The sequence below is a fragment of the Echinops telfairi genome, unplaced genomic scaffold (genome assembly GCF_000313985.2).
Source record: "Echinops telfairi isolate 266 unplaced genomic scaffold, ASM31398v2 ScPeMD7_31;HRSCAF=116, whole genome shotgun sequence".
Classification (NCBI taxonomy): Eukaryota; Metazoa; Chordata; class Mammalia; order Afrosoricida; family Tenrecidae; genus Echinops; species Echinops telfairi.
The window spans coordinates 57,320,612-57,330,699 of NW_022103928.1; the positions used below are offsets into that span (position 1 = coordinate 57,320,612).

Here is a 10,088-nt window from a genome sequence, read left to right on the forward strand (position 1 = left end):
TCAGATGATTCTTTATTAATTCTTGGGAATAGTAGCACTCTTCAATTTATATAAGCACAGCAGAGTTAAGTTCCTTGAAGAAAGATTATAATCAAATGTAATGACACCATGTAGGAGGGGGACGTTGTATTTTCATAACTCCATCTTCCATAGGTAGCTACAGAATTTTTTATAGAAACAACACAGAACAAACTGTCCTTCCTCTGAACATTTTTCAAATATACCAATTTATATCAAAATTTCTCAAAGTAGCTATTAGAAACACAGGCACACTATGCACTCAAAAGGCTGCCCTTTGAGAGAAAATTACCAACTGCGAGTCACAGCTTCTTGAGGCAAGATACACAGATAACACTTAAACACCAAGTGAGACAAATCATTTACATAAATTTACCAGCCTGTGAAGATAGCTTAGCTAGTATACAAGACAACCTATGGATTATTTCCTTTTAAATCTAGAAACCTAGTCTTATTTTAAATATGTTAGTCCCTCTAATTAGAAAGTACTTAAAAGCAGTCAAACATTTGAGGAAATAAAGAGAGTATCACAGTTCCTAAAACTCACTGCTGTCCAGTCAGTCGATGCTGATTCAGTGGCCCTACAGGGCAGGGCAAAGCTGCCCTGCGAGTCTGCAAGACTGAAGTCACTCCTGATGGGAGTAGAAAGCCCTGCCTTTCTCCCTTGGTGTGGTTGCTGACATCACAGCTTAGGGACCAAAAAATAAATGAGTGAGTTGGTTTCTCTTAAACAATATTTAAGCCAGTATATGGCACCCATAATGCCCAAACCAGAAATGTCGCAAATGATTCGTTTTCTCTTCGCCAACTCGTATGGCACTGTTAGGACACCGAGAACCTTGAAGTCAAAGTGACAAGGACTGAGGGGGTTTAATTCAGAGGCCATCAGTTTCTAACTTACTGCACTGAAAGTTAAGTCAACGTAGGTGACAAAAACACACAAACCCAAACTCAACGTGGCCACGGACTTCCTACAGAATCCTTGATAATCACATGCCCGTGCTTAGTGTACAAAGTAGCAAGGGGTCCAGAATGCTTACATAAAAGACAAATGAAACATAAAAGGTTTTTTCATGAACTTTTTGAAGTTGCCTCATAAGTAGACCATTGGAGTACTTGGCGGTGGTCTAGCCTGATCTTTTAACTGTGGTAGCCCCATTTCTTTCTTTCTTTCTAAAGTTTTATTGACATGTAATTCACATATCATGCAGTCCAATCACATCTAGAAGAGTTAGACAGTCATCACCACAGTCGGTTTTAGAACAGTCTTTTCATGGTGTACTCATTCTTAGCTCCCTCGTTCCCCCCACCCTCTCCTTCCATAATCCAGCTGCTGTCTCTAGATTTACCTATCCTGGATTTCTTATACAGAAACACATTAAAACAAGACTACAAAAACTATCAACAACAACAAAGCAAAACTGATGAAAGCCTCAATTAAAAACAGAAAATATTAAAAGCTAGAACAAATTAAATGGATCATAAGGGAAATCAAACAATGGGGTGTTAAATTTTAACCCAACTGCATCTGGAACAATCCACTTTCTAGTGCACTCTGCAAATTAACAAGGCTATTCCATCCCTGGCCCATGATCAGAGGGGATTCGCCAGGTGCTGAATCCATGTATATCTCCCCACGCCCCCCTCCTTTTTTTAACTGAGCTTTAAAATGAGTCAAAAGGGAAATCAAATGATATTAAAGTTTTACCTAATCACATCTGCCACAATCGACTCTGCAATGCTTTCTGCCCAAGAGGCATCTGGGAATAGCAAGTCCAAGATCACCGTCTACAGCAGCAGAGGCCTCCAAGACCAGATGCACCAGAGACTGTTTTGCAGTCTAAGGAGCAACCTCGAGACTATGGGGGACCTTTTCCTCATCTGCTCTGAGCCTAGGGGACAGAAAGACAGGTGGCTGGCTTCCTAGGCCGCAAAGGCTGAAGCCAAGGGACCATGTGGATAAGATGCTGGATACCAAAGAGACTTGGCAGCTGGCTAGAGAGGTGTTGCTGCGGACCAGTGGCTGTGTTCTTACTGTTTGCTGATCCTGACTTGTGGTAGCCTATTAACTTCCCTAATACAAGCCCTTCCTCATGGGGATTGTCTGTGAGCTTGTGCGGCCTTCACAACGAATTATCAAACCCAGCAAGGACCCTGTTTTCAAGCAAGTTCACACTGACAGGTATGGGATACCTGTCGGGAAGACTCTTGAGTCTGAAGTGGAGGGTCTCGTGAGTCAGCACTGCCTCGATGGCAGTGAGTTTCCTTTGTTTCAACCTTTGGACACAGATGACAATAAAACTTGTCCAAGCTGGCATGTACGTTCTCTGTGCTGTGTTAAATGTCACAGGGATAGTCATTCATGCATCCAGTGCTTGGCCATCAAGCTCAGAAGCAATAAAGCCCACATGGAAGCAGCACACCAGCCTACGCATCCACGAGGTGTCGAAGGGATCAGGTATAAGGCATCATAAGAACAAAAAATCTTACCATAGTAAATGATGGGGGGAGTGCAGAGTGGAGATCCAAAGCCCATTAGTAGGCCACTGGAGATCCCCTTGCAGAGGGGTCTCGGGGAGGAGACGAGCCAGTCAGGGTGCGATGTAACAACAATGAGAAATACAACTTTCCTCTAGTTCCTAAATGTTTCCTCCCCGCTCCCACTACCATGACTCGAATTCGACCTTGCAAGGCTGGCTAGACCAGAGGAGGTATACACTGGTACAGGTAAGAACTGAAAATACAGGAATCCAGGGCGGATGAGCCCTACAGGACCAGTGGTGTGAGTGGCGAAACAGGGAGGGTAAAGGGAGAATGGGTAGGAAAGAGGGAACCGATTACAAGGAACTGTGTGTGACCTCCTCCCTGGGGGAGAGACAACCGAAAAGTGGGTGAAGGGAGACGTCGGACAGGGCAAGATATGACAAAATACCAATTTATAAACTATCAAGGGCTCATGAGGGAGGGGGGAGCGGGGAGGGAGGGGAAAAATGAGGACCTAATGTCGGGGGTTTAAGTGGAGAGAAAATGTTTTGAGAATGAAGTACAAATGCGCTTTACACAATTGATGTGTGTATGGATTGTGATAAGAGTTGTATGAGCCCCTAATAAAATGTTTAAAAAAAGAACCAGGCACTTGTCGCCCTAATTGGCCCAACCTCACTCTCTGGTTCTCACCCTGTGGGTCGTGACCCCTTTGGGGGTCGAAAGACCCTTTCACAGGGGTCGTCCAATTCATAACAGTAGCAAAATGACAGTGATGAAGTAACAACGAAAATAATTTTACAATTGGGGGGTCACCACAACAAGAGGAACTGTATGAAAGGGTCACGGCATGAGGAAGGTTGGGAACCACTGCCCTAGAGGGTTGTGGGAACTCACTTTTTTGTGTGTTTTAAATCATTTTATTGGGGGCCCGTACAGCTCTTTTGAAAATCCAGACATACATCCATTGTGCCAAGCACATTTGTACATTTGTTGCCATCATCATTCTCAAAACATTTTCTTTCTACTTGAGCTCTTGCTATCAGCTCGTGTTTCTTAATGCAGAACCACCTGTGTGGTGCTGCATCTCCAGAAGATAGCAAAAAGTTTAGCTGTACTGGCCATTGGGCACTAGGTGTTAGTACAGACAAGGCAACCTGTTTTGCCGTAATGCCCAGTAGACAGGTTGAAAAGAGAACGTAAAAGTAAGGTAAATGGGCTGTTAAACTATGTGGTCAGCTGTTCAAAACCACTGGCTGCTCCACAGGAGAAAGACAAGGCTTTCTACTCCTTTCAAGAGTTAGTCTCTGGAACTCCCAGGATCAGTTCTACCCTGTCCTATAGGGTTGCTAAAAGTCAGTATTGAGTTTGAGAGTGAAAACAAACTATAAAATCAAGCAATTTATTGAAAGTCCAGAGATGGTCCAGACTGGGATGCTATCCAAATTCGTTGTGAAGATGGCCGGTCCATGGGCAATAAGCAAGCACTGCTGTTCAGTTGAAGCAGGAAGTAAACCTACAAAATCCTGACTGTGTGAAAAGACAGTGAGTCTCAGCTATCTCAGGATCTTGGAGAGCAGGGCCTTTAGCAGAGAGTAGTGGGTAACAGCTATGTGAAAACACACGGCTAAAGCAAAGCTTCTTCAACCGTGGGTCACAATCTCAGGTGCAACTGAAAGTGGGAGCCACGAGAAATTGGGCAAAAGTAAAAAAATCCTGAACAAAGACCAAGAAATAATTGAACATCAAATGCATAATGAATCCGGGTGTTTCCGGCAGCGCTTGCTTGCTTGTGATGCCAGTTTCTCAGGCTTTGAAAGGGGTTTCGAGCGGGAAAAGTGGAAGAGCGCTGGGGTTACGGGTCAATTACGGGTCCATAGTTGCAGGGCGTGTTCTCCCGCCAATGACAGGGTGAGCGCAGGATGGACAGACAGCAGGGAGTTTCTGGGAGACTGCTATGAGAATGACTTTCTCAAGCATGTGTTCCTGAGGGGGCACTGGAAGCTTTGGTAGTGAATGCTACGTCAAGACCCGTCAGAAGAAATAAACAAACAAAAAAGGCTCTTTAGATACAGACTGTCGTGCCTGCGTGTTTGACCATCAAGGTAAGGACTCCCAGGGCTGAACAGTGATATGGCCCATGTGCTTGACCAGAAAGAAAACACAAAGGTTAGAGAAGCTCCTGTTAGAAAAGGCAGCCTTGAAAGTCCGCAGACTCTAGACTCATGTGAAGATTTAAAGATGGAGGTGGGGAATCTACCTTCACACGGGTCCATTTCAGACTGCAGGCTTTCGACTCTCATTCAAAATAGTCTAGCAAACACACATGCAAGTAGGACAGGTGTCTGTTATGATTCTCAAGATATATGCATTGAAGGCTATGTGTGTTTTATACTGTCACCCCCCTGGCAGTGCAACCACTTTGCACACAAGAGACATGATGACCCAGATGTGCTGCAGACAGGAAGCCGTCCCATTCGCTATGTCCCGTGAAGTCCACGACCGCCTCTTCTCGGATCAAGATTTCTGAACTCTACTATAGTCTGATGAGGCCAGGGACACATCGGCACTTGGCCAATGAACGAAGAAAGGTGATGTGGCCCATGGCTGTCTTTGAGTGCTAGTTGCAGGTATGAGACAAAATCAGCAAGAACAGTTAAATGGGCATACAATTCCATTCTCAAAATATCTCAAGCAGAGCCTATTATAGTTTTGGACTTAAAATTTGGATGGGAGATTATTTTTAGCACCACTGTATTATGTAAATCTTAAAGCATTTTCCGTTGCGAAACAATAATTATATACCACAAACACAGAAAAGCAATAGCTAAAAATAAGTAGCATTTACCATGTGCCAGGCCCTTGATCTGATACTTCCCTGTGTACCTACTTCCATCTCCACAAGAATGGGGTCAAGGTGACACTATTATACTCCCCACTTCACAGATGAACAACCAGGACCCAGAGACTGAGTGATTTCCCATGGAGCCAGTTGGACTCAACTCTTGTGTTTCCAAATCCTGTGAGTGCATTCGGCTTCTTAAACTAAAAGTTCCTCCTCGGGGAATTACAAAAACATCTCATTTCAATACATATCAATTTCCCATAAAGAGAGATGTTTTTAAATGACACAAAGAAATTGCTTGGAATACCACATCTTAACAGATGGAGTTTTATTTGCGAAAAGAGAAAGGAACTAGATCTTTTAAAATACAATACAGCGATATTTCTGTATATTTGACTTAGACTATCTAGAAAGCACTGCTTGAGATGTCTACTCAAAAAAAGACAAGTATTTATGAAATCAATACCATCACCCTATTTTAATTTATATTTAAATAACAATATCTTGTGTGAAAAACACAGTAATATGCATTAAAAATACTCTGTTTCTGTAGAGGTTTACCACATCAGAAATCCAAAGGGGTCATTCTACTCTGTCCTGTAGGGTCACTTTTGAGTCATATTTCACTCAAAAGTATTGAGTGAGTTTAAAGTTTTATTGTATTCACGACTTACATATTTACGAACTTTCGAATGATTTCCAACCAGAGGCCTGAGGTGGAGATCAATATGGTTAAATCATTCACTTTGTACAGGTGATCTATTAACTGAACAGTCCATTCCAATCTTCTCTCACCTCTTCCTTGTGGTGGAAGTGCTCCTAAAGGTGCTGCCTTGGTGCCCCGGGCACTGATCACAGCACTCACGAAGAAGGAACCTTCCTCAGGCTTAGAACACCACGAGCAGCAGCATCGGATGAACGTTTCGCCCCAGTTCATCGAGGGACCCCACGATGAGTTTCATGATAAAAAGCAGCTCTTCCAGCGAGAGCACAGTCGTTATGCCCACGTCCTTACTGTTCTTTCCCACTGCTTTTTATAGAGTCCAACAAGTTTCTAATTCTCTCACTTGCAGGCTTTTTCCTTTTCTTCCTGGCAAGGGACTTACTGTGTGACACAGACGGCAGCAACAGGGCTGCCAGGCCCCAGGGCTGATGACTTGCTGAGGAAGGACGAGCTTTATCTTCCTGTTGTAAAATCCAGGCACTTTCTCTGGCCAGATCGACAAATTTCTGCAGCTGGCTTTGATTTACATTTTTGCTGACGTTGAGAGAAGTTTCAAAAGGATTCTGAATGTGCAGAGGAGAAGATTCGGGTTTGTTCTGCTCCCGTCCCTACAGATGAAGACAGAAAAGAACATGTATAGAGATTATATGAAGCGCTTATTTACATAAGAGAACAATTTGGCTAATTCATTGACTTGTCAAAAAACAAAATACCAGCATTAACTTTATATAGCAAAGAATTTCTTTCCTAGGGGGATTGGATATATGTGTGTGTATGTATGTATTTCTGCTAATTTTTTTTTTTTGCTCTGGAGAAAAACAAATTCTGGTTATGAGCTATGGGTGGTGATGTCACTGTTCAGATGAGAGGTGTCTGGGATAAGTCAAGAAGTAAAAGTATTTTTAAACAACACAGCCATTTTTTAGCTAACAGAATGGAGCTAGAAAGTAATAAAAATATGGCAAAAAAAATACAGAGATACATTTATTTTTGAGCCTTGCTAAAAATAAACTTATTAATTGTAAAGCCAGTGCAAAGAGAAGCATACGTACGAACTTAGATCCTTAACTGCGTAATTTATGTTTCTCAACTATGAAATGAGAATGGAAGAGCAGGAACAAAAGGTTATTCATTACTCATTTAAACACAATTAAAATGTTTTATTCCATATCTAAAGATCCAATCATCAGGCTCTCTGCCAGGTGAGACATACTCACAGAAATAAAGCAGAAAGTTTGCACAACCAATATGGACAGCAATATGGAGCTCCCTAACACAACTGGGAGAGAACTACCTCACGGCCCCGCAGCACCTCTGCTGGGCGTACACCCTTAAGAAATATGGCACAGAACACCAGGCACAGGTCTCCCACGTTCACTGCTGCACAGTTCACCACAGCAAGAAACTGGAAACAGTCATCCAAGTACCGTCAGTAGCAGAATGGATAAAGACACTCAGATACATACACACAGTGGAAAATTGGGCATCCTAAAAATACAGCAACGAAACCATGAAGTACCTCATTACACGGAGGGACCTGGAAACCACTATGCTGATTGAAGTTAATCAATCATGAAATGGCAAATATTGCATGAGTCCACTCCGTAAGGATGTGCACTCTAAGAGGAAGGCAGGCTTCTGCTCCCTGCTCATGTCATCTTCTAATGCGGTCTCCCCAGCAACAAGGTAGAGAGCCTGCCTCGTGCCCATGAAATAGGTCTCCCCCCTTCAAATCAAACCAAGACCACTGCCAACAAGTCGATTCAGACTCAGTGACCTTCAGATGTACATCTTAAAAGCCACTTTGACAAAAAAGACCTCACTTTGCTGGGGTCAGTTTCTCAAGAGAAGACCATTCAGTTCCTGCCATTTAACAATGTGTTCAGGTCACCCCAAATCAACAGACCCTCCTAACAGAGTGATAAGCAAACATTCTGGAAATTCAAGTCAAGATAGACGCAGGTCTAGGTGACACAGGCCGTGTGCTATATAGACAACAGGGACTTTAGATTCTGTCCTTTTGAGGCACACATCTTTCATAGACCACAGCAGAGGATTTGAAGTGGAAACCTCACTAAGGGAACTGGGCTTTAACTCAAACTCACCTGTAGTAGATTTAAGGAATCCACTACTTTCGTAGACTTACTTTCTTAAGGCGAAGTGCTCTAATGTGAGAAACACATGACTACCATCCCAAAGTTATGAACTTGGTGGTTATTGGACTTTGGTTCGGATTTCTTGCTTTGACGGCGCCAAATGAAAGGTGGTCCAGGACGACCACATACTAACTATTTCCAGGTCGGCCTGCCTTTTCTGGTAGGCATGGTTCTGCCTTTCTGAACGATCATTATGGAAAGATTTGCCCCGTCACGAACCTCCACACTCATGTAAATGGTGTCGTCACTCAGGACTTTAAGCTATACAAGTCAACAATTCATGTATTGTAGTCTGAAGCTGCCTTACACTTGTACAATATCCTTTGTTCAACAACCTTTTAAGTTCAATACTACTGGTTAAATTAATGATGCTATCAACAGATTTAGCTTAAACCCCAAGGGGATGATTTATGTTGTCTATCATGAAGTGATAATGCCTCTAAAGTGAACCAGAGATACATGAATGGATTTCGGGCACCCACTCAATTCTCTCCCCAATTTAAGAACAATTTGTTCTTAATGACATGGCCCTGCTCGATACTCGCTCTGAGGAGGAGAGATCACTAAAGATATGGGTGCTATAGGAAAGTGTGGTAGAGAAACCAGGTGGTGCCTGGTTATCAGAAAGAATAGCATCTGGGATCTTAAAGGCTTGTCTTCATACAAGCAGCCATCTAAGTAAGACGTCAACTAAGCCCACATGGAAGAGGCACACCAGCCTCTGTGACCTAAGAATTATAAATAATAAAATCCAAATCCTAGGGAGGGAAAGGTGTCAGAGCTTAAATTCTGAACACCTAGTTTACAGGCTATAGAAGACAGTAGAAGCCCCAAATCCATTATTTGCAGGGTCCACACATGGATTAAGCCTCCACTGAATTCTCTCTATACACAGTCCAGGGATGTGAATGGCCTAGATACCAGAGAGCGCTGTAGATGATGGTAGATGTACTTAGGTTGTAACCTAAGTTACGTTTTATCATTTGATCTCCCCTTTGACCTGTTTTAATGTTTCAACTTTTTATTATTTAGTTTTCTTTTTGATTGAGATTTTTGTGTTTATTCACTATTGTTGGGATTTTGAGGTTTGGGGGTTGGTTTTTATTGATTGCTTTTGGTTTGTATTTGATATGATTTTCTGTATATGAAATTCAGAATAGGCAAATATATAGACAGATACTGGATTAACAATTACTTAGGGACATGGCAACGGAGGATGGGAGAAATGGGGGGCTAATGAGTACAAGAAAATCTTCTGAAATTGACCATGGTGATGATTCCACAAACTTTCTAAATATGATTGAATGATTAGATTGCATGATACGTGAATTATATGTTAATAAAACAATTTTAAAGAAACCTTTTCTCCTGTCAAATAAGATCACGTGAATTACTTATCGCAAACGGAGCCCTGGTGTCACAGTGAATGGCGTGTTGGGCTTGCTAACCACAAGGCCAGCAGACGGACACAACTAGCCGCTCTTCAGGAAGATGATGCTCTCATGCTCCCCTATAGTGCGAGCCCCGGAAACCCACAGGGGCAGTTCCACCCTGTTCCCTAAGGTTGCTAAGAGTCAGAATTGCCTTGATGGCAGCTATTGTGACTTATTACAAAACCTGCTTTTTTTTTTTTGTAATCATTTTATTAGGGGCTCATACAATTCTTATCACAATCTATACATACATCAATTGTACGAAACACATTTGTACATTCATTGCCCTCATCATTCTCAAAACATTTCCTTTCCACTTAAGCCCCTGGCATTAGGTCCTCATTTTTTTCCCCTCCCTCCCCGCTCCCCCTCCTTCATGAGCCCTTGATAATTTATAAATTGGTATTTTGTCATATCTTGCCCTGTCC

The 10,088-nt window shown here is 42.5% G+C and overlaps 1 protein-coding gene across 1 annotated transcript in view; it reads right to left on the reverse strand.

Moving 5' to 3' along the window:
• Positions 1 to 5,641: 5,641 nt before the first annotated feature.
• LOC101657393 (mitochondrial poly(A) polymerase) overlaps positions 5,642 to 10,088 on the reverse strand; it is a 29,115-nt gene continuing 24,668 nt past the window's right edge. The window contains exon 9 of the mRNA XM_004702452.2: positions 5,642 to 6,679. Coding sequence (XP_004702509.1) covers positions 6,359 to 6,679 — 321 coding nt within the window. The 3' untranslated portion in view covers positions 5,642 to 6,358. The remainder of the gene's footprint in view (positions 6,680 to 10,088) is intronic.